The sequence below is a fragment of the Brachyhypopomus gauderio genome, chromosome 6 (assembly GCF_052324685.1).
Source record: "Brachyhypopomus gauderio isolate BG-103 chromosome 6, BGAUD_0.2, whole genome shotgun sequence".
Lineage (NCBI taxonomy): Eukaryota > Metazoa > Chordata > Actinopteri > Gymnotiformes > Hypopomidae > Brachyhypopomus > Brachyhypopomus gauderio.
In genome coordinates this window covers 32,987,268-33,012,170 of record NC_135216.1, presented here as the reverse complement: position 1 = coordinate 33,012,170, position 24,903 = coordinate 32,987,268, and the positions used below count along the sequence as shown (strand labels likewise).

The 24,903-nt window shown below is 45.3% G+C and overlaps 3 protein-coding genes and 2 long non-coding RNA genes across 5 annotated transcripts; 3 read left to right on the top strand and 2 right to left on the bottom strand.

The window, feature by feature from the left end:
- The first annotated feature begins 197 nt into the window (after positions 1-197).
- On the top strand, positions 198-4,233 carry mief1 (mitochondrial elongation factor 1). The gene is made up of 4 exons (XM_077010521.1): positions 198-344; positions 672-852; positions 1,863-2,122; positions 2,407-4,233. Exons 1-4 carry the CDS (start codon positions 198-200, stop codon positions 3,223-3,225), a joined length of 1,407 nt encoding a protein of 468 aa, XP_076866636.1. The 3' UTR covers positions 3,226-4,233.
- Positions 4,234-6,031: 1,798 nt separating this feature from the next.
- napsa (napsin A aspartic peptidase) lies at positions 6,032-10,633 on the bottom strand. Its single transcript, XM_077010518.1, has 9 exons — positions 10,307-10,633; positions 9,831-10,038; positions 9,618-9,741; positions 9,045-9,163; positions 8,743-8,942; positions 7,724-7,846; positions 7,280-7,424; positions 6,936-7,034; positions 6,032-6,729 (listed from the first exon to the last, which is right to left on the bottom strand). The coding sequence occupies exons 1-9, from the start codon at positions 10,372-10,374 to the stop codon at positions 6,568-6,570; spliced, it is 1,248 nt and encodes a 415-aa protein (XP_076866633.1). The 5' UTR covers positions 10,375-10,633; the 3' UTR covers positions 6,032-6,567.
- An 866-nt stretch (positions 10,634-11,499) lies between these two features.
- On the top strand, positions 11,500-21,918 carry LOC143517734 (uncharacterized). The gene is made up of 3 exons (XR_013132036.1): positions 11,500-12,723; positions 21,385-21,466; positions 21,610-21,918. It is a non-coding gene; the product is annotated as an uncharacterized LOC143517734 (long non-coding RNA).
- LOC143517733 (uncharacterized) lies at positions 14,013-15,129 on the bottom strand. The gene is made up of 3 exons (XR_013132035.1): positions 15,099-15,129; positions 14,925-15,021; positions 14,013-14,591 (listed from the first exon to the last, which is right to left on the bottom strand). It is a non-coding gene; the product is annotated as an uncharacterized LOC143517733 (long non-coding RNA).
- LOC143516121 (uncharacterized) lies at positions 15,437-21,026 on the top strand. The gene has a single exon (XM_077007716.1). The coding sequence runs from the start codon at positions 15,437-15,439 to the stop codon at positions 20,453-20,455; it is 5,019 nt and encodes a 1,672-aa protein (XP_076863831.1). The 3' UTR covers positions 20,456-21,026.
- Positions 21,919-24,903: the final 2,985 nt, after the last annotated feature.

The following is a 24,903-nucleotide window of genomic DNA, read 5'->3' as shown; positions in this document are numbered from 1 at the left end:
CAGTAGCAGGTATGCGTGCAAAGTTGCTCTTAGACACCTCCTAATGATGATGGAGGTGTGTACATTAGTGAGGTCCGTCCTCTTGAGGAGTTCCCTGCAGGGTGTGATGGATCGTGCTTGTTTCTTCAGTGTAGTAACGAGCCTAGGGTCAGGTTCAGCTCCACTGTCTCCCCAACCTCCAGGGTGCTGCGGAGAACATGGCAGGAGTGAGTGGGGACCGCAAAGGGAAGAAGGAGGACAACGGCCTGGGCTCAGCCATCGACTTCATGCTGTCCAACGCCAAGCTGGTGCTGGGGGTCGGGGGAGCCGCCATGCTGGGCATCGCCACGCTGGCAGTGAAGAGGGTGAGGGTACACACACACTCACACTCTCACACACAGACACACGCAATTTGATTTCCATGACACTTCAGGTGGATCAAATGACATTTAGCATAATGAGTAATATGATTTTTAATGATTTTTGTGGTGTACAAGTACTGCTCCTGTTGTTTGTCTGTCTGGCGGCCGGTCTGTCTGTCTCTCGGTCTGTCTGTCTGTCTGGCGGCCTGCCTGTCTGTCTGTCTGTGTCAGCTGATTATCATTCTGTAAGATGGCTGTGCTTGTTGGGGTCTCTGTGTCACTGTTACACTCCTCCTCTCACTGTGTTCCTGTTGCTGTCTCATCTCTCAGATGTATGACCGAGCGCTCAGTGCTCCTTCCAGCCCAACCAAAGCCACCCAATCAGGCAAGAGGAGCTGGGAGGAGCCCAGCTGGCTGGGGTCCTCACCGCGGACGCTGAACCGAGACATGAAGCAGAATCTTAGCCGCTCGCTCCAAACTCTGCCCACCTCCTCCAACTTCTCGCAGCCAGGTATGTGCCCTCTCGGCTGGACCACACCTCCACGATCTCGAGCCCTGCCCAGTGACACGCCTGGATCTGCAGTCCGCGTAAGGAAGAGGGGACAGGAGTTCTAGAACAGATCCACATGAACATGACGAGAGTTCTAGAACAGATCCACATGAACATGACGGGAGTTCTAGAACAGATCCACATGAACATGACGAGAGTTCTAGAACAGATCCACATGAACATGACGGGAGTTCTAGAACAGATCCAGATTTTGTGGGCAGAGTTTCCAACCTCCGTCCCCCTTTTTGTTCTGCTTGTAAAGATTTAGACTGTTCTCAAGTGTCTTTGAAGGCTGTGCTGTGAATCCCCAAATTTACAGGAATAAATGTTAAACCAGTGGAAGTTTACTTAGTGTTGGTTCTTCTAATAATCTGTTGCAGTTAAACTGTACTCCTCCCATATACAGTGCCGCTAAAGTGTATAATTCTGTTGCCTGTGCTTGTGTCCTGTGTGAATCCTTGTGGGTTTTGCGTCACAGGGGGAGAGGCGCTGCTATTTCAGATTGATGATTGTACGTTGGTGGTGGCTTTTGGAGTGCTTTGAAATGTGAATCTTTAATCCTGTTTAATATTTTACTGTCTGGATTCCTAGGAGATGGCTCACAGACAGAACTCTGCTTCATTTGCTTCCTGTGGCGTTTGCCCATTCTAACACCATTGTAATAGTTTTCTTTTTTGCTTGGTCCGTCATTTTAATCTCTATAGCTACTGAGTTCAGGTATCACAGTGCAGTCGCCCATTCAACTCTAACTGATACAAGTTACACTGGGTTTCACAGACCTGTTTGTTTGACTGGTATTAACACTTAAGTCTGCGTGTTCATGTGTGCAGCTAATAAAGGCTTTGGTTATCATGTAATGGTTGATTTCAGCCAGGCCCTTTAGAGAACACATGCTTGCTGTCGTTGAGATTGTATCGTTCTCTCAAACGTGTGTGTGTGTGTGTGTGTGTGTGTGTGCGCTGCGTCCCCAGACGGCCTGCGGCGGACTCCGGGTCGTGCTGCTGGTTCTGCCAAGGTTGACCTGCAGAGGGCGCGTTTGCGGCTGTCCCTGCAGGAGCACCTGTGGGTGTTCTTCCAGGAGCGGGTGGTCATCCCCGCGGAGGAGCAGGCCCTGGCCCGCCGCGCCGCCCTGGACATCTGCGCCGAGCTGCGTGTCTTCCTCCACGCCAAACTGCCTGACATGCCCCTCAGAGAGATGTTCCTCAGTGGCAGCCTGTACGACGACCTGCAGGTGAGTTCTTCATCATCATCATCAGAGTAATAACGGAGTTGTTTTATCATCAAGAAGAGGAATAATAATAATACTGATGAATAGTAATGTTTTATTCTGTTGACCCTTTATGTCAATATCAAGGTTCTTAAAATATTGATTTAAATCAATAAATCTCACTCAAAATGAATTGACATTTTTAAAATCCAACACGATCCAACATTCCAGATTAACCACTGTGACCATCACAGTCCCGCTCCATGGTTTCCTTCAGTTTGCTCCCTTGCGCCCCCTATCTTGTGCAGGTGGTAACTGCAGATCACGCTCAGCTCATGGTTCCTCTGGTCTTGGAGAAGAACCTATGGTCGTCCGTTCCTGGCGAGGACACCATCATGAACATCCCTGGATTCTGGCTCGTCCGTCGAGAGAATCTGGAGTACTTCCCACGTGGCAGCAGCTACTGGGACCGCTGCATGGTGGGCGGCTACCTCTCGCCCAAAAGCGTTCTGGAGGTGTTTGAGAAGCTCGTGGCCGGCTCCATCAACTGGCCGGCGATCGGTAGCGTCCTGGACTACGTCATCCGTCCCGTGGTGCCCTCGGAGACGCTGACGCTGGAGGTGCAGTACGAGACGGACCGCCGGCTGCACGTGGACGTCCTCCCACTGCTGGTGATGGAGGACGGCGTGTCTCTGATCGCCAAACCCCACCGGCTGGCGGCCGAGCGCCACCAGAACCTGTGGCGTCAGAGCTTCCGCGTGGCGGAGACGGCCAGGCTGCGCACGTTGGACCAGGACGACGGGGGCTGCCGCGGCGTCTGCCTGAAGGTGGCCAAGGCCGTCTGCAAACTGAACCCCTCTCTGAGCTGCCTGAACTCCAGCCAGCTCACCAACGCCATCCTGCTGCTCAGCGAGAGCCAGGCCAGCTGGACCCAGGAGGCGCTGGCGGATCGTTTCACCCAGCTGCTCAGGGTGCTGGTGGGACACCTAGAGGCTGGGAGGCTACCCTGCGCGCTCAATCAGAAGGTCAACCTGTTCTGTGAGCTGACGCCGCAGGAAATCGATGAACTCGGATACACACTCTACTGTGCTCTTTCAGACCCAGAGACTCTGCTGCGGACTGCGTAATGCACACACACAAACACACACAAGTCCTTCAGTACCATTTTTCTACACAAACGTGTCTGTTCATAAACCACCGATAGCCAGAGAGACACTCTGTGCCCCTGTGAGTGTGTGTGTGTGTGTGTGTGTGTCAGGCCTGCTTCACCCCAACAGGTGCTGGAACACACCCAGTCCACATCCTGCTCTTACTGGTGTTTTAATTCCCACCTGTCTGCCTCCCCCACCTCCTACAGCCTTACAGCCGTTAGATGGCAGAGCGAGCCATCGTCCCCGAGCTTCTCGCACCCAGCCCTGCACCCTGGGACCTTCACAATGCTGCTATCTCAGTGTTTGCAGTCTTTTGTCTTTTTATTTCACTTTTTTTTTTTCCAGAAATTGTTCTAAGCTGCCTGACCCCTCAGGTGGAGGTCTGTTTATTTTACATAGCTTTACTCTCTACACTGAATAAATGTAGCAGAGAGGCGCCATTTCAGATTGCTAACAGCTACAAAATGGCATCCTCCTGTTTTGGAGGGAACAGAATGGTACTGATTGTAGAACGCAGGACCCTGTGATGTAGCACAGCTGGCATCATTACAGACGTCACTAAGATATACTATTCCATGTATGAGTGAAGTTTATGCTACAAAGCTTTGGTGACACATGCAAAATGATTTTGCAGGACTAAAATATTAGGTTTGGTTTGATTAGTGAGTACCAAAAATATCTGATGTTTAATAAAACAATCAATTTGGATTCTTGACTAAGGATCCTGTTGTTACTATGTGGTGTTAATCTCCTCATCCTGGAGTCTAGAATCTCATTGCCTTTCTGACTAGGCTGTGTGGGTGCTGTTGGGGGGGCTATTTATGACATTTAAAATTCCTAAATCGAATGAACATTTGGAGATGTTAATGAATGCAGAAAAAATAAAAAAGTTATCTAAAAGTCCAAGTCTTTGTGGATAAAGATGCCTGTTTCTATTAAACACTGGTTCTGCCTCTCGAGATGGAGTGTAAGGTGAAAAAAATATATAATATATATATCTGGTATCTAAATGTCTGTTTCTCTAGAGACTTTTGTCAGTGTAAAGAGTCATAGAAAAAATACATCTAAACAGTTGTTTGTTTCTGTTAGGAGTAGGTTGAGTTTAAGTACAGTCATCTTGTTCAACCTTTATGCATGGTTATGGTTACACATTTGGCTTGAAGGAGAGCCAAGCTACATGTTTAGGTAGTCAGTACCTAGCCAGCACAACTCTAAAGGTCTAAAGGTAGGAGCTTTCTGTTCAAAGAGGTGCTGGCATTAGAGTGTGATTATTAAACAGCAAAAGGGTTTGAGAAGGAACAATTCTGCATGTCTGGAAGCCTTAAACTGATCCTGATTGGTTGCAGTGATTTAAGGGCTCAGCTCAGTGGTGGGTGGGTGAGCTGTAGTTGGGGGGGGGGGGGGGGGGGGGGGGGGGTATTTGATCTGTGTGTCTGCTGACTGTAGATGTCGGGTGGTGTGAGTGAGTCTGTTTCGTTTGTCTGCTGACTGTAGTCCATAGTGTTTGAGGTTCACAGGTGTTCATCTCCTGCAGTCCTCAGATATTGCACAGTTTCCTGACCAATCAGAAACACTTGATGAGAACAGAATGTGGTCTTCATGTCCTCACAGGATGGTGAAATGGCAGCGTGACACACAGACCAATACAGAAACATGTAGAAGACCAAGTGTACAAAACAATACCTTATACTTGTGCTCAGTTATGTTCGGCGTCCTGTGACGTGTTTTGCTGACGTCGCAGCTCTTTGTCATTGTGACTTTGGACTGAAAGCCAATTTTTATTTGTCTTATGCATCCCGACTGCCCCTGTGCACCTGTGTGACACTCGGTTCTTATTAAAAAGAACTTGAAAACAGTGTGAACTCAAATCCAAAAGTAGACCTCTGACCTCTGGAGCTCCGTTGTGTTTTGCATGTGGTGGTTTTGCAAGTTTTTATCTCGAATGAATGAGAAAACAAACATATTTGTGTGCGTGTGTGTGTATATGTGTATATATATATATATATATATATATATATATATATATATATATTGAGAGAGAGAGTGTGAGGGAAAGAGAGTTCTATATATTGTGTATTGTTGCGTGTGTGTATATATATATATATATAATATATATATTGAGGGAGAGAGAGTGAGGGAGAGAGAGTTCTATATATTGTGTATTGTTGCGTGTGTGTATATATATATATATATATATATATATATTGAGGGAGAGAGAGTGTGAGGGGGAGAGAGAGAGTGTGAGAGAGAGAGAGGGAGGGAGAGGGAGAGAGAGAGAGTGAGGGAGAGAGAGTTCTATATATTGTATGCCACTGTGCAACAGAACTGGAACAAATAAACAGGTGTGTTCATATGAATTTTGTGGTTTTCTGGGGTTCAAATCTTTAAAATGTGTTAGTACAAGATGTCCAGCGTACCAGATCAACTACCAGCTACCAGGGATGATTTATTGTGAACGCTGCAGTGTAGGCCAAAAATAACAATAAATCCACGACAGATGAATTGGCACTATTAGCCCTTTTCAACTAGATTAACTGGTTCTTGAACTAATCCCAGTCAGGTCTCTTAGACCCTCTGTGCTATTCTGATAAGCAGCCCACATTTGCACCAGTTATTACTGGTCATGAATGACTCATCACCAGAGGCTGAAGCACAGCAGGTCGGGGGGCTTTGTCACGGTTCACACTGACAAACCTGCTCCTTGGTTGTAGGTTATTTATTTATCCTCGGAGGTCTGTTGGCCTGGGAATCAGTAACACGATAAAAAAAAAATTCAAAAGCACAATTTCAAAACATTTATTTAGGTTTGACCTGAAAGCCATTACAATGCAAATAATGTTCCCAGTATTCAAACATGGCTGTAACGATAAAGATCCACAAGTAAGAAAATATTTAATCTGTCTGGATTCAAAACCACAATCAATCAAATTTTCATTAAACGGCAGAGCAGTGACGTTCCTTGTTATACCATTTCCAAATGTTAAACAAAATGCTTCATAAAAAAATAAAAAATGCTTCTAAGTGAAAGAATTCACACTTTAAAAAACATATTCCCGAAAGGCTGCGGAATCCTTGATTCTAGCTTTGGTCTCGAGGCCTTCACCCCTCCCCCCACTCACCACTGTCTCCACCTCTGTGATTTATTTTGATTGGACAGTTTCTAGTATGACAATAGTTGGCCACTGACAAAATGGCCACAGAGCGGTTATAGAGCAGTTTACATCTATCCAGTTTTAAATACACGTATAAGGAAGCAAAGGACAGGAAGACCAGTGTTGCATGTTGGGCTTCTGGAGTGTTCTCCCTGCTTTCCCCAGCTCACTTGGCAGGAGCGAACCCTACACGGTCCTCGTCCCTGTCGAAGACGGTGTAGTAGCGCCCGATGAAGACGTCCCCCAGGATCCAGAGGGGACCAGCAGGTGGCGGAATGTCCATCGCCATGAAGCCAGACAGACATATGCTGTAACCCAACTGGGTCGACTGGAGGGAGGGAGGGAGAGAGAGAGAGAGAGAGAGAGAGGGAGAGAGGGAGAGAGAGAGAGAGGGTGAGTGTTGTTTCACTTCCACCTCCTCTCATGCAGCCACAATATTGCTACTGTGTCAAAATTCCATCTGAGCAATGCATGCTGGGAGGACAAGAGTGCAGCTGCCTCATTCTGTCCTGTAGTTCAGGAGATGTGCGTCACCTTCACAACGTAGTCTTCTCCCGTCAGGTTGAACGCTTTCCCTCCCAGAGAGAACGAAACCACAGGGAGAGAAGGAATTTTCTTGCAGTCAATCCAGTACTACAGAAAGGGGAAATGAAGGTAATTATGAAAAATAATATCCATAATAATATAATATCCACTAACACTCGCTTGGTAGCTTGTGGCTTTTACAGTTTTACAGTCTTTGCGCTTGTAAGTGCAAGTTCTTGATCGGTATATAATTCAACAATCAGAACAGCCAATAGGGACCCGAGTTTCCTACAGGAAGTGCACTCGTGTGAGTGTGCAGACTAAATGAGGCCATTTTTCTGACTCTTCCTCACCTCCCCCATCAGCAGCGGGATGGCCCCAATGGTTCTGTGCAGTGCCCGTATCTCCTGAAGAGGACCCGTGATGAGGGACGTTCCCGTGTCAACAATTGCCTGGCAACCTCCCTTGCAGAGCGTCAAGGTGCTGCCCACCTGAACTCTGCAGACGGGTCAGCACATCGAGTCATTACCATCTGAACACGGGCTGAAACATTTCACAACATGCAGGCCAGGCTCCCCGTGCAGCCATAAAAACACCACGTGTTGCTGCGGTCATGTGTTCGGGAGAGAGAAGTGGTGCGTGAGGAGTTACATCACCACACATTTGGGTTCGACTTTCCCCATTTCACTTCTCTTTACTTTAGTAAATTAGATAGCATGACCCATGATGGTGTTGAGTTCACGACTCCATGGTGAAGTGGCGTTTTGATGGCTGACTGCAGTGAGATGATCACGTACTCATCCATCTGGACCTGCCAGTAGGCCTTGCGGGTGACGTTAACATAGTGAAGGTCTCCATCGAAGTACTGCTGGTCAAATCCACCTAGCATCAGCTCACCCCCAATCTCCGCTTTAGGGTTCCTACACACACACACACACACACACACACACACACACACCAGGGCAACAGTTCACGTGGAGAATAAAGGTTGATGTCTAAACTCCTACGCTCTTCATATGGGGGATTTAAACAAACTCTGATGTACTTTTTGAATCCAGCTACTGATGAAAATGATGGGGCTGCACATTTTTCTACTATTTAACCTAGAAATGTAATCAGTAAGCAGTCTAGAAGCAAATGCTAAATGGTAGCATTTATGGTACACTGGAAGAAGTACAATATGAATCCTTCACTATCTCTCTCTCACACACACACACACACACACACATACACACACGAGATCAAGTCACATGCTTGAGACACAGTGTTTTTCATTCGGGATGCATTACAGGACTCATTAGAGGAAGCATGAGATATGCATGACATATGATCACACTGCCTGGTCAGACTGGAGTATCCACATACAACAAGCATTGGCAAATAATGTTTCAGATATTAGAAAGGGTCAGATATCAATCTGGGAGAAACTTTCATGATGTTAAAGACGTTATGTGACTGAATCTGGAATGAACACTTGAAATAGTAAAAGTGAAATGGTCAATGAAATATCCACTATTTAAATATTTACATCTAGATTCCAAGGGCTCCCTTGAAATAAAAACCAGGACATTTGAAGCCTACCTCATTTACACATCATCATTTACACTACCTCATTTACACTACCTCATTTACACTGCCTCATTTTTTACCTCATTTATGTTTACTCCACACTCCACATATTTGTGCACAAGTCCACATACATCACAGTGTCAACACATCACAGAAAACCCGACTGCTCTGAGACGCAGTACCCTGCGCACGCTGCGTAGAGCCAGACGTCCACACAACCGCTCGTGTGGTGGCGTTTGGAGCGCACCTGTTGATGTAGAAGGAGAAGATGTTTCGAGGTAAGAGCTTGGCAGCCATGGCCGAATCGAACACGGGCCGCACCGCGTCCACGGAGATGGCAGGGTAGGCCATGCCCAGCACGCCATCGAAGCGCGCCACCACAAACACGATCCCAGGCTGCGTCACTGCCTCGGCAAACTGCTGGTCTAGGACATTCAGACCAGCCAGCTACAAACAAATACACACAGTGTCACTGAGATGTATCCCGGGTGTTGTGGTCCAGTTGCTCATGCTGTGTGTAGAGTGTGATTAGGGCTTGAGGAGACTCACGTTGACCGTGTCCTGACTGATGAAGCCCGTCAGACTGCCCCTACCGTACCGGATGGAAAACTTGGTGCCATTGTGCACATACGTACTGGACTTCTTGGAGTTGTAACGGTGGTGTAACCCTGAGAGAGAGAGAGAGAGAGAGAGAGAGAGAGAGAGAGAGAGAGAGAGAGAGAGAGAGAGAGAGAGAGAGAGAGAGAGAGAGAGAGAGAGAGAGAGAGAGAGAGAGAGAGAATGTGAGTGCATGGGCTAAGAACAAAGGACTCAGTAAGAAACCATGAGCATATTTCACATTCTGTTACGACATGATATACTTCCACTTAGCAATTATTTTATTACTTCATGAAAGTCTTGTGCGTGACTTTGTCACACATCACTAGAAATACTTTCATAAAAACCGTATTTACCTCACACCAGTGCACTCGGTTTCTAGTAATAAAGGATAGATTTATAGATTATATTCTTCTGCCAACCTAATAATGTAAGAACTGTGTAATTCGACGCTATTTGGGACGAGGACAGAGAGAAAACCTTAAGGCTCCCAATGAGTCCAAGTGATGTCCATGTTTTACTCACAGCAGGCCAGATCGAAGAAGGAGCAGCGAGACGAGGGCACCCACAGGTTAGAGGAGCCGGTGTCGAAAAGCACGGTGAACTCCTGCGGGGGCGTGCCAATACTGATCACGCCGAAGTACTGGGCCTGACAACACACACACACACACCCGTTACGGCTGCACACCGCGCACGGAAGACTTATACGACTTCCTTACTCCAGGAGGTCTTACTTACATCCATGAAGTTTGTGAGTTTCTCCACGGGAGAAGGTTGAGTCGGTCTCGGGGCAGTAGTCGTGGGGGGGACTGTTGTTACTTTAGTCCCGTAGTTGACGTCCCATGAAAGATCTCCGGCGTTTTCTGCCATTGACTTCAGCTCGTCGACGCTCAGGCCGTTATCGGCCAGTGTCCGGCGGAGAGTGCGCATCTTGTGCAGGGGGATCCTGAGACGAGGATCACACGTCCACCACTTATTTAAACATGTCAGTGTGTAATGTTGCTAAACGGAGTCATTGTAATGAATGTTTGTGCAACACAGTTTATTTACACAATGCTGCATGGCTGCTATTTAGGCAGATTTAAGGCAATGCAAACTTTTAATCTGTTTTGATCTTATAATACAAGACAAAAAATATATAATACGCCTGTTAGAAATTAGCATCTGAAGTCAACGCAGTTTAAACTGTCTAAATCAGGAAACGAAAGTTTTACCTGACGACTGCATTGGTGTTCACAGTAAACACCAGCATGAGACCCAGGATCACACGCAATCCGCCCATGGTGCAGGTCTGGACCAAGCAAAAGCGCACCTTTTATTTGTCGCAAAACGGAGGACTTCGCTTTAAAATGTCGCTTCCTCGCCCTGTGCCCAGTTGCGTGGGACACAAGAGGCTTGGTTAGTATCTGCTAGATCTTTCGGTCAACTTCGTACATCCTCGGGTTTCTTCATTTCCCCGTAAAACAGATTGGTTAGTAATATTTCTCTCATCGCCATTGGCTATGACAGAAGTCAGCTTAAAATATGACCACCCCCCCTTCCCCCGCCACACACACATATACACACACACAAACACACTTAACACCACGAACACGGCGAGTAATTCTCGCAGTACGAGCCACAGGTCCAAACTGCAGACGAGACAACAAGTTCCTCTTCAACAGCGAGACTGTTGCACTTTTTCAGTTCAAAACTAAGAACATGACCCGCTCCCTCTTCTAGTCTTAAACCCTAGTTTCCCAGAACTAGACCTATCGGGAAAAAGTCTTATGTCAAACTTGTTTTCACACCCTGCAGTAAGTGTTGGGTGGAGCGTGATCTTCATGTGCGTATATGTGGTCCATCAACGCAAGGGAGGCGGTGCGGTTATTTTTATCCGGAACCAAATGAACAATCGTAGTGAAAGGAAATATGTCATTCAGCCCGATAAAGGTACTAACCACCATCTTTGTCTTGTACGGCTGACATTTACAGCTTTGGGAATTAAAAGTTGCGCTAGTGGCGCAGAGAACGAGGCACACAACTCATGCCAACATCCTGTCGTTTCAAGAAGTGTCATGGACGTCAGTCCTGCTGCAGTTACAGACTAGCGCACTGTTAACAGTTCAGCTAACGCGGTGTGTTTATTGTTGGTGTTGAGGAGTTTGAAGGGACATGATTAATAGTAGCGGTGAAAGCACTTGAAGGGAGCAGTGGTGTATCCTGTGGCTTTAGCCACATCGCTGTGTGTGTTTGAGCGTTCATGCTGAACTCTGCAGAAACGAGGTGCTTGCGCCACCCCGTGGAACTGGTGGGAAATACATTTCTCCTGATCTGCAAAGATGAAGATGTGCCATATTTTGTCAATTGTGATTTTTACAATTGTGAATTTGTCCTCCGCTTTTTACCCATCTGTGCAGTTAGAACACACACTAGTGATTACTAGGGGGCTGTGGATCACACGTGCCCAGAGCGGTGGGCAGCCCTAGCACGGCACCCGGGGAGCAGTTGGGGTTTGGTTTGCCTTGCTCAAGGGCACCTCAGACATGGCCTCAAGTCTGGGAATCGAACCCACGACCCTCCGGTCACAAGACCAGTTCCCTAACCACCAGGCCATGACTGCCATGAGTTCATACATCTGAATACTAAACCTACAAATGCTAATGTCCATAGCACTAAATCCCCGTGGAGACCGGCTGACATGAACATGATTGCATTAAGCTAACATGCTTTGTGTGATTCTTAACCTCTGATGTCAGGTGTAGAATTTTATCATTAGGCCATAAACGGAGCATTTAGCAATGGAGAGAAATATTGGTTACATTTGGAGTTTCTCTTTTTTTAATGACTATATTTGCCTTACATTAGGGTAGTATGGTTATGTACATTAGTGTGGTGTTGTCGTTGAACGGCCACAAGGTTGATTTTTGCTGCGGGAGCGACGCGGCCTCACGTTCATGCGCCGTTTCTCCGGGCCCTGTGAATTATGTCGTGCCAGTTCAATTGCCGGGGGACCCAGTCCATGAGTCGTGGCTTAGAAGTAGCACGGGTTTATCTACATCACAAGGTAAGTTACTCCGTGAACTTCTAGATCGCTACAGGGGACTATTTGCTGTGAGTGAGTGTGATTATTCGAGAAGGGTGGCTTGCAAGCCACTCGATTCACACGGGTGATGCCCAGCCTGTCCGCCTGAGACCCCACCACCTCCAATTAGCCAAACGTGTGACAGTTCAGTGCCAAATTCGCAAAAACGTGAACTGCGGTCCCCAGTGGACCTGGAATTCAGGGCACCCCGACAGCCTGTCTTTCCTGAGACAATTCCTTCCTGAGACAAGAATAAAGCCTGTCATTCTTTAAAGAATGGACTTGTCTGCGACCTCTCTCTTCCACCCAATGCCACAATATTTTAGTGTAGGTTATGGTTATGTCGTGTTTTTTCTTCTCATGTTTGGGGCAGCATATTATCTTAACGCACGCGACTCCCGTTACATTCTCGGTATGTAACGGCGCCTTTCCCACGGTGCGTGACGCGCAGTGGAGCACGAGCCGCTGCCTTTCAAACTGAGCTCGAGGCGTCCCGGTGAGTTCCGACGCGACCGGCTGACTGCGGGTCGGGCATTCAACTTTTGCTTCGCTGAAACAGTCATAAAGGTATGCGTGTGGTTTTGTCTTTCCGTTTACATGATAGATACAATCGTGAGAACTGGGCTCATTAAACTGGTTGATTGTGTTGCATTGTTTAAACCTTTCAAACCTGTTCAAATTGGATCAGAACCAGATCTTCGCAATAGGGCTGGTTAAGATGCAACATGACTTAATAGATCAGTGTTTCTCAACCTTTTTTCTCGTCCTCAGCGGAAAACCTGTATATTCTCTGTGAGTAGAAGTAGATATGTGTAATGTATATTGTAATTAAATTGTCCGCAATTACGGAATGAGATTACTGTCTTTTATTTGAGAATGCAAAGATGAGGTTACATCGAGCAGGTCAAACAAAATGAGCAAAACCAAGAAACCTGAGCACAAACGGGCGCAGAGAAAACAGAAACACGAATTGCGTGTTTCAGGCACCGCACGCGCGTCCCGCGCGCTCGCCCAGCGAAGTTTCAATTCTAGCCGTCTCTTTGCGTGTCTTCATTTTTGACACAAATTAAGTGTTATATCGCAATCTATCGATCGCGGGTGGTTGGCGCCAGAGCGAACTAGTAACTCATTGAATCATAGATATGGATCAGATAAATAAATTTTTATCTGAAATTTTTTTTTTTTTCGGAAGTGTGCCGTGAGAGCGTGTGAAAACGGTCAAATGCGTGTGTCTCATGCTCAATGCGTGAGCGTTGGCAACCCTGAAAACATACTCTCTGCAACCATCTCCCGGCCAACATAACACAAAAAAGTGATTATTAAGACAGAGAGCAGATAAATGTGACTTACAGTCAGTGGGAAACCTGCGTAATCACGTGCTGACCTTGGTCATATGCAGGTCATATGCACGCTTTGAGCGTGAGACTCACGCATATTTAGCGATTTCACACGCTCTCACGCCACACATGGAATTTCTCACGCTTGAATATTATTATTATTAATTAATTTTTTTAAATAATCTAATCGCCGCACACCGCAGCATATTCAGCCAATCCATCGGTTGTATATTATAACAGGTTGAACCAATTAGAATATAGATCGCGCTGTTGCTTCGTAGACTTTAGCCAGCCCGCTCCCCAACCACACACACACACACACACACACACACACACACACACACACACATTCGCTACACTAACCATCGCGACAGATTCCAATCCCCCCCGCCTGAAAAAAAGCTCACGCCCACCAAACTTGAGAGATCTGGTCATATGAAATAAATTTTAATGATTTTTAAAGCGTATAATAACTTCAATTTTTAAAACTATAGTTTTTTATTTCACATCAGTGTGATGTTCTGTTATTAACATAAGGAAACATTGGGGACCTCTAGTGGTCAGAACTTGTTGCAGTAACATTCATTTGAGCCTTCAGTGTTCCCGTAGTTAGTTCGGGTTGTATGAAGGAACGAAACAGTCACAGTTCTTTCTCTGCATTATATGACCAGGAAAACATTTGCCTGTGAGTATTATTGTGTTTAGTTGTTGTATAACTTTATACTGAGATTACGTCTGATGTAAACCTTGGTTAAGGAACGAAAATAAGTTATATATTCCTTCAGTTAACTGTAAATGCTAACCGCTAGCATATATATGGATTTTTCCATAGACGTTAGCCTTTAAGCTAACAGTTCGGTTCCCATTAATGTACAGTGTTACACAATTGTACTAAGGAAACGAAGGTAACTAAGATATATTTTGTATGTCTGCTTTATAGTTTTACAGTGAGTCTTGAGTAAAGCTTTTGAAGAGAACTTCGGCATCCGGCTTTTCTTGAGAAACTGTTGTCTATCTGCCGAGCTAGTAGCCACACACACACAAGCAGGGGCAGAATAGTAAAAAGGCAACTCTTCCAACGGTCAACGCTCCTCCAACCTATGATTAGAAAACAGACACAAGCTATTATCATGACACAGAACAAAGAAGATGTGGATTTTGAGGATCTGGAAACGCGATCACAAGTATCCAGCTGCTCACGAACCAGCAAACTGTCTGTAGCTAGCTCCCTTGCCTTGAAAGCACGAGCTAAAGCTGAAGCTACGCGTGCAGAACTGGCCTTCGCCAAACAGGAGGCAGAGATGTTAAAGCAGCAAGCTATCATTCAAGCTAATTTGCATGAATTGAGAATGGAAAAGGCGGCCGCAGCCGCTCAGGCAGAAGCTGAAATACTAGAGGCAGCTGCTGAAGATTATGATCGAATGAGCCTACCTCGACAAAGAAAAATAATTCTGCCTCAAAACCCAGCCGAACCATATGGTGAAAACGCTGCAGCACAGATGTCCGTTCAACAGCCAGGTCTCCAGTCCTACCAGAGTGTAACAGCTGATTCATTAAACTTATTCACAACATCACTCCTTGATGCGAAGCCACCTATAACCTCACTTTCACCAGTGCGCCAGCCTATCATGGACAATGGTGTTCAGAGCTGCAGGAATCAAGGTGATATGCCATCAAGTGAGGTCAGTGACCATGAGTTTGTTGAGTTAGCTCCACATCACTTGTCCCAGGAACAAGCCACCTGGACTTCACAACAGCATACTAGCACTGCACAAAATAAACCATACATCAAAAGGGAATTAAACCACAATATTAACCATACCAGCAATGAATACAAACCTTCCCAGCCATATCAAACACATTATTTCCCCATGTACAATGCTAGCCCATCCGGTCCAACGGCAACAGCTGACCTAGGGAAGTACTTGATGCGACGTGAATTGATGAGTTCAGGCCTGCTGAAGTTTGATGATAAGCCAGAGAACTACTGGGCCTGGAAAGCGTCTTTTCTCAGCTCCACTGAAGATCTAAAGCTCTCTGCTAGAGAGCAACTTGATTTGCTGTGCAAATGGCTTGGGCCATCATCATGTGAGCAGGCTAAAAGAATCAGAGCAGTACACATTCATGATCCATCTTCAGGCCAAAGGATGTTATGGCAGAGACTGGAAGATGTTTATGGCTCACCAGAGGTGATTGAGGACGCCCTCCTCAAAAAGGTTGAAGATTTCCCTAAAATCTCAGTCAAGGATAATCATAAACTAAGGGAACTTGGAGACATTCTCATGGAGCTCGAAGCAGCTAAAGTGGATGGGCACTTACCTGGCCTCTCATACCTCAACACCTCCCGTGGGGTCAGTCCCATAGTCCAGAAACTCCCACACACCCTTCAAGAAAAGTGGATCACTGTAGGATCACGCTACAAAGAACTACACAGGGTTCCTTACCCACCATTCTCAGTCTTCGTAAACTTCATCTGTGAACAAGCAAAAACACGCAATGACCCTAGCTTCGCCAGCATAACAGGATCATGGTGCGCGGCCAAAACAGAAAAGTGTAGCTTAACCAGTAACCAGATGAGAACGTCAGTGGTTGTGAGAAGGACTGAAGTCTCAGCTAGCAACAACGACAGGGGCGATGCTGTGACAACCCAACCTGATGATAGTCCCGACAAGCAGTGCCCCTTACATAATAAGCCACATCCTCTGAGAAAGTGCCGCGGCTTCAGAAACAAAACATTGGATGAAAGGAAAGCATATCTGAAGGAAAAACACATCTGTTTCAGGTGCTGTGCATCAACTACCCACATGGCCAAGGACTGTGTCAAACTCGTGCAGTGTAAAGAGTGTAACAGTGATAGACATCTCTCAGCACTGCATCCAGGACCTGCCCCATGGAAGGCTGAGGCACGACAAATTAGTACAGACCATGGCGGGGAGCAGTCACAGGAAGGGGAAGCCACCCTATCAGTAAATCCCAGATGCACAAAAGTATGTGGCAGTGTTAACACCTCAAGGTCATGCTCCAAAATCTGTCTTGTGCTTGTGTATCCGGCAAGGCAGAGAGACAAAGCTATAAAGATCTATGCGGTTCTTGATGAACAGAGCAACAAGTCACTGGGCAGAACAGAGTTCTTTGAGCACTTCGACATTAAAGGAGAAGGATCAGCATACACTCTGAAAACATGCTCAGGGTCATTCAAGACTACAGGACGACGTGCCAGCAACTTCATTGTGGAATCGCTAGATGGCAACACACAAATCCCGCTGCCTGTCTTGATTGAGTGCGACATGCTGCCAGAAGACAGGTCTGAAATACCATCGCCAGAAGTAGCCAATCATCATCCTCATCTGGAGCATCTAGTGGACAAAATTCCAGCCGTAGATCCAGATGCGTCTATTCTGCTTCTTCTTGGAAGGGACGTGATCCAGGCACACAAGGTACGAGAACAGTGTAATGGCCCTCATAGTGCTCCGTTCGCCCAGCGGCTAGACCTTGGATGGGTGATCATCGGAGACGTGTGTCTAGGAAGAACTCACAGAACAAATAGTGTCAGTGCGTTCAAAACCAGTGTACTCGCCAGCGGACGCCACTCCTTTCTCAGCCCATGCACTAGTAGTCTAGTTGTAAAAGAGAAGGTAGAGAGCTTGGGCTGGAATGTGTTTCAAAAAACACAGCATGATGACAAGCTTGGCACGTCTATTGAAGATGCGCTTTTCCTCGACCTCATGGACAGAGACGTTTACATGGATGAAGCGAACTGTTGGGTAGCACCCCTGCCCTTTAAACCAAACAGACCGCGTCTACCCAACAACATACAACATGCCAACAATCGTCTCATGTCCCTGCGCCGCATGCTGGAAAAGAAACAAGGCATGAAGGAACACTTCTTCAAATTCATGCAAGCAATGTTCGATGCAGGCCAAGCAGAACCCGCTCCAGCACTGACATCACAACAAGAACGCTGGTACTTGCCGATCTTTGGTGTTTATCACCCACAGAAAAAAGACCAGATCCGCGTGGTGTTTGACTCCAGCGCCAAGTACGAAGGCCTTTCCCTCAACGATGTTCTTCTCCGGGGGCCTGACATGAACAATACCTTGCTGGGAGTCCTCATGCGCTTTCGCAAAGAGCCCATAGCCGTGACAGCGGATATACAACAGATGTTTTATTGTTTCATTGTCAAAGAAGAAGATCGAGATTTTCTGAGATTTTTGTGGTTTAAAGAGAATGACCCAAACAAGCAGATAATCGAGTACCGCATGAAAGTGCATGTCTTTGGAAATTCTCCATCCCCTGCGGTAGCCATATATGGCCTGAGGAAAGCAGCCTTGTTTGGGGAGAAAGAACATGGTGCTGAAGCTAAGCAATTTATCATGAGGAACTTCTATGTCGATGATGGGCTTTCCTCATTCCCCAGTGAAGGTGAAGCCATCTCGGTCCTGAAAAGTACAAAAGTAATGCTAGCAGAGTCAAGCATCAAATTACACAAAATAGCATCCAACAGCCGTGTTGTGATGGACGCATTTCCCCCTGAAGAGAGAGCCAAAAACCTAGTGGATTTGGAGTTAACTGTAGACCCCTTGCCACTACAACGGAGTCTAGGACTTACCTGGAACCTGCAGTCTGACACTTTCACCTTTCGCGTATCTAGAGAACAGAAGCCATTCACTAGAAGGGGAATCTTGTCTACTGTCAACGGACTTTATGATCCCCTGGGATATGTGTCACCCGTAACTATTCAAGGGAAAGCTTTGGTTAGAGAGCTGTCCACCGAAAATGCTGAATGGGATGATCCTCTACCAGCGTTAAAGGAAGAACAGTGGAAACTGTGGACTGACTCACTTTGCGAGCTTGAACAGCTTCAGATACATAGAACCTATGTGCCCATCTCTCTGTGCTCAGCAAAATATAGGGAGATTTGTGTCTTCTCTGATGCATCCACTATGGCCATATCAGCAGTGGCCTACCTCAAAGCAACAGACACAGAGGGAAACAGTCACGTTGGATTTCTCATGGGCAAGTCAAAACTGGCCCCGCATCCTCCACATACCATTCCTCGATTGGAACTTTGTGCTGCTGTCTTGGCCACTGAAATGGCAGAGTTGATCATTGATGAGCTGGACATAGACATCCACAAGATCACATTCTACACAGACAGTCGGATTGTTTTAGGCTACATCCACAACACAAGCAGAAGATTTTATGTATACGTAGCCAACAGAGTTGCCCGCATCAGGAGGTCCACAAGCCCTGAACAGTGGCAGTTTGTCAGCACAGAACACAACCCTGCAGACCATGGGACCCGCTCAGTGCCAGCGGCTGTGTTGAAGGACACCAGCTGGCTTAAAGGCCCAGCTTTCCTGTCCAGAGACACCTACTCACAACCAGAGGCATTTGATCTTATTGACCCTGATGCAGACAAAGATATACGCCCACAGCAGGTTACAGCTTTCACAGTCAAGGTCTCTGAAGGTGGGTTGGGGTCACACCGATTTGAGCGCTTCTCCAGTTGGAAGACACTCAGTAGGGCTTTAGCCAAGCTCATACACAAGGTGAGGTCCTGTCTAAAATGTTTAGATAGCAAGACGGATGCACTGACACAAGCAAAACTAATAATTATAAGAAATGCTCAACATGATGCATTTGCAGAAGAGTTTAAACATGTTTCCAGAGGTGATGTCCTTCCCAAGTCCAGTCCTCTGAGGAAGCTGAACCCCGTTGTGGATGCAGATGGTCTGCTGAGACTCGGAGGGCGCATCTCTTTGGCTGACATACCCTGGGAAGAGAAACACCCGATCATTGTCCCCAAGAAGCACCACATAGCTACCTTATTGGTAAGGCATTACCATGAACAGGTCGCACATCAAGGCAGGCATCTTACAGAAGGTGCTGTCCGTTCTGCTGGTCTGTGGCTCATTGGAGGCAAAAGACTGGTGTCAAACATCATACGTAAATGTGTGATTTGTAACAAGTTAAGAGGAAGAATGGAAGAACAGAATATGTCAAACCTACCTGCTGAACGACTCAATCCAGGTCCTCCATTCACAAATGTGGGTGTCGACGTATTTGGCCCCTGGATCATCAGTGCAAGACGAACTCGGGGTGGCATCGCAGAGAATAAACGTTGGGCGGTCATCTTCACCTGCCTTGTTTCAAGAGCTGTGCACATTGAAGTGCTTGAGTCTCTGTCATCCTCAAGCTTTGTAAGTGCACTGAGAAGATTCACAGCTGTCCGTGGTCCTGTTCATCTCTTCCGTTCTGACCGAGGAACAAATTTCGTTGGGGCATGCAAGGAGCTTAAAATAAACTCTGAAGACCCCAAACTAACAACTTATCTTCAAGACCGAGGCAGCACATGGACATTCAACCCTCCTCACTCCTCACACATGGGTGGAGTGTGGGAGCGGATGATAGGTGTCGCTCGTAGAATTCTAGATGCCCTGCTGCTTAAGACAAAAACACTTCACCTGACTCATGAGGTTCTGGTGACTCTCATGTCTGAAGTTATGGCCATCATGAATGCCAGACCTCTGGTTCCCGTCTCTTCCGATCCAGATATGCCCACTGTTCTGTCACCTGCAATGCTCTTGACACAAAAGATTGATCCAGTGTCGCCACCACCAGGAGAGTACAACCTCAAAGATCTCTACAGCAAGCAGTGGAAACAGGTCCAGGCTTTGGCTGATGCATTCTGGAAACGCTGGCGTCAAGAGTATCTGACATCACTTCAGCCAAGACGAAAGTGGCATGTGGACAAGCCAAACCTGTCAGAAGGGGATGTTGTGCTCCTAAAAGACACTCAAGTCAAGAGGAACGAGTGGCCTGTTGGAGTGGTGGTGAACGCCATTCCCAGCAAAGACTCCAAAGTCCGCAAAGTGGATATAAGGGTAGTCAGACAGGGTAATCAGAAGGTTTATTCTAGGCCTGTCTCCGAGGTTATTTTACTCATCAAAGGGGAATAGTGTTATAAAGCATTATAACAGGCGAGGAGTGTGATGTTCTGTTATTAACATAAGGAAACATTGGGGACCTCTAGTGGTCAGAACTTGTTGCAGTAACATTCATTTGAGCCTTCAGTGTTCCCGTAGTTAGTTCGGGTTGTATGAAGGAACGAAACAGTCACAGTTCTTTCTCTGCATTATATGACCAGGAAAACATTTGCCTGTGAGTATTATTGTGTTTAGTTGTTGTATAACTTTATACTGAGATTACGTCTGATGTAAACCTTGGTTAAGGAACGAAAATAAGTTATATATTCCTTCAGTTAACTGTAAATGCTAACCGCTAGCATATATATGGATTTTTCCATAGACGTTAGCCTTTAAGCTAACAGTTCGGTTCCCATTAATGTACAGTGTTACACAATTGTACTAAGGAAACGAAGGTAACTAAGATATATTTTGTATGTCTGCTTTATAGTTTTACAGTGAGTCTTGAGTAAAGCTTTTGAAGAGAACTTCGGCATCCGGCTTTTCTTGAGAAACTGTTGTCTATCTGCCGAGCTAGTAGCCACACACACACAAGCAGGGGCAGAATAATCAGAATATTTTGACGGCACCCCCAAGCCAGTTCCAGGCGGAGCTCCCATAATCATTTTACATTTACATTTTATGGCCTCCCTCAAGTTTTCGCCTGCTATTATTCCTCAGTTCTGCTTGTATTTCAGGAAGGGTCTGTTGTTTTTTGCGGCATTCGCCAGCCAGCCAATTACTTCCCCTGTTGTCTTTTGTTGTTTATTGGTATTTTGTTTCTTTTTTACATGTTGAGTACTCCGCGTCTTTTGTGTTTGCAGTTAGTATTTTCTCCCTTTCTCTCAGTTTTGTGCACGCATTGAGTTTTTATGCATATTATTCTGTTTGTTTTTCTTTTCTCCCTCGGGGTTCTTCTTCAGCTATCTTTTTTTCTTGGACACGGAGTGTCCCACCCTGATTCAGTGCTGCAACGTCCAATGAGGTTGCTGCTGACGTAAACAGGTCATTGCTTCATTCATTTCGGATATATTTACAGTATGACTCAATACAGATCTGTAAAAATGTGTTTAATTACATGAATTTCCTAAAACATTTGTAGGTTTAGTGCTGCATGTAATAGTTTGTAATGGCATGTTCTTTTGTAGAATCACAAGACTGCCATATCAGGGGAGGACGTCTATGTTGAACCCACACCAAGAGACCCTCATTGCTGACATGGTCCATCAGAACAATGCAATCACACTATGTGAAATACAGCAGAAAATCATTGATGACCATGTCAACTGTGAAGGCATCAAGAGTATCAGCCTTTTCACCATTGATTGTGACCTAAACGCAACAGAATGCGGATGAAGCAACTGAACAGAGTACCAACCCTTTAACCGCAACTCAGAAGGGGTCAAGGAGCAAAGATTCCAGTATGTACAGATAGGTGTTCAATACTGCAGTCTACTCCACAGCACAAGTCCATTTTCTGTACCACTTACAAAGCTTTATGAATTTTTTCATAGAAAATGTTTCAATTGGATTTCTCAGATATATTATATGCCCACATGAATATATTTATGTGGATGAAGCTGGGTTCAATCTTGCTAAAAGGAGGAGGAGAGGCAGGAACGTGATTGGCCAACGTGCCATTGGCAACGTCACGCTATGTGCTGCCATCAGCAATCATGGGGTTCTCCACCATCATGCCACATTGGGGCCATACAACACCCAACATCTCTTGGTATTTCTGAGTGATCTTCAAGATATTGTGTTGGGGCGTGAGCAGCAGGATCATAAACACAGGGCATCCTGTCTATGTCATTGAGTGGGACAATGTGAGTTTTCACCATGCCGTCCAGGTCAGACAGTGGTTCAATGTCAACCAAGACTTCCTAAATCTTTTTCTTCCACCATACTCCCCTTTCCTCAACCCAACAGGGGAGTTCTTCTCGTCACAATAACACTCAAAAGCAAGAGAGTAAAGCCAGATGCACGCAGCGAAGAGCAATCACAAATTAAGCGCTGTAGGCGCAGAAACCGTAACCTGGCGAACAGTAGCAAACGACGTAGCTCACACGCTCACTCCTCTAGGCTCAAGGAATGCACAGCGATGACTGGTGGGACCTAGTGATGGGACATCTGAAGCTAGGCTTCGAAGCGTGTACCGAGTAAAAAGGGGCGTGTCCGATGAAGCCCCGCTTCGGAGCTTGTGTCATATTGAGCAAAATCACGTGATCAGCAACAAACGAGGCCTCGCATTACATCGGCCACGTCATTGCTTCATTTTGCGTATCGTTTTTCTAAATAAAAGCGCTATGAACCCTGCTTCGTGTTGTGGTTAAATTTAAAATCTGGAACGTTCTAAATTCTTTTTGTTTGATCAGGATGTACATCAGATTCACACATCAAAAACAGACTAAAAACCATTGGAAGAGGCAAACCTTATTTGTAATGTTAAAAACATTTTACATTTGGCAGACACCCTTATCCAGAGCGACTTACATTTTATCTCATTTTTATATAAGTGAACAATTGAGGGTTAAGGCACCTCAGTCATGGCCTCAGGTGTGGGAATCGAACCCACGACCCTCCGGTTACAAGACCAGTTCCATAACCACTTCCCTTCCCTAACCACCAGGCCATGACTACCAAACCAGATCTAGAACCCCCAAGAAGCAATTATTTAAAACACATTGTTTTTTTTTTATCAGTTTCTAACTCAAAATATTCAGTCTGCCTCAACAACCACTCAATTCCCAATATAGTAAAGTACAACATATCTTCATTGTCAAATACGTTCATGACATACAAGAAAACCCAACACAACCACTAATGGTCAAGGATTAGATTGGCTACAAATCATTTTAATAATTAAAACATGACAATTAAGTATGATTTAATTGATTCTCCTGTTACTAAACATGAGTTTGATGGAAACTTTGTGACAATATTGCATTTACAAATTTTTGAAAGTATGATCCAACTGAATGACGAGGCTGTTACAGTTTCACCAGCAGATGTCACTAGTGAGTGATGAATGAAGCCTCGAGTAATGAACCTTTTTGCAAAGCAAAGGGTTGGAAAACTTCATTGCTTCAAGAGGCTTCATTTGCCCATCACTAGTGGGACCTGTGGGCTAAAATAGGGAATGACAGTGACAAGGGACAGGTGCCCGTGATTAAGGTGTAAGTGAGAATTATTAAGGAGAATGAGAATGGGAGTGGCTGAGATGTGGAATGTGGGGTATGTGAAGTGTTGTTTTCAAACAGCATTTTCCTTTGTGGACAACAAAGATTATTTCTACAGCTTCATGATCTGATCATTGTGTTTTTCTTTTTTCTGTGTTGTGTTTAATGATTGTTCAGTACTGTTTTTCATTTTGATTGACTCAAGACCCGATTTGAACAACATTGTTTGGTTTTGGAACTGTTTTGAGGCAATAGTTTGGTTCTGCAGGAAGAGTCAGAGGCTTTGTGAATCTAGTGTGGGAATTGGGTTTTGTGTTTACAGTTTGGAGAAATGGATGCATGGTTTGAGGAAATGTGTCTTGCCAATTGCGAAACTGTAAGGACACTCTTCAGGAGATTTTATTTTAAAGAGGTGTAGAGTTCTTTCAGAGTTTTACATATTTCTTTTTCATGTTTTTCCATTTGGTTTCAGAGTTTTCCCACACTCTAGCACAAGTTCTGAACTAGTTACTGAAGTGATCACTAGGTGCTGTTCATGGCCTTGGGCCTGGGAATCAAACCCACAACCCTTCAGTCTTAAAATCATTTCCCTAAGCACCCTAACTACTAGACAATGACTCTGTAGAACAAATGAATACACACATACATGTATCTGTAGAACAAATGAATACACACATACATGTATCTGTAGAACAAATGAATGCACACATACATGTATCTGTAGAACAAATGAATACACACATACATGTATCTGTAGAACAAATGAATACACACATACATGTATCTGTAGAACAAATGAATGCACACATACATGTATCTGTAGAACAAATGAATACACACATACATGTATCTGTAGAACAAATGAATACACACATACATGTATCTGTAGAACAAAGAAATACACACATACATGTATCTGTAGAACAAATGAATACACACATACATGTATCTGTAGAACAAATGAATACACACATCAACATGTATCTGTAAAACAAATGAATACACACATACATGTATCTGTAGAACAAATGAATACACACATACATGTATCTGTAGAACAAATGAATACACACATCAACATGTATCTGTAAAACAAATGAATACACACATACATGTATCTGTAGAACAAATGAATACACACATACATGTATCTGTAGAACAAAGAAATACACACATACATGTATCTGTAGAACAAATGAATACACACATACATGTATCTGTAGAACAAATGAATACACACATCAACATGTATCTGTAAAACAA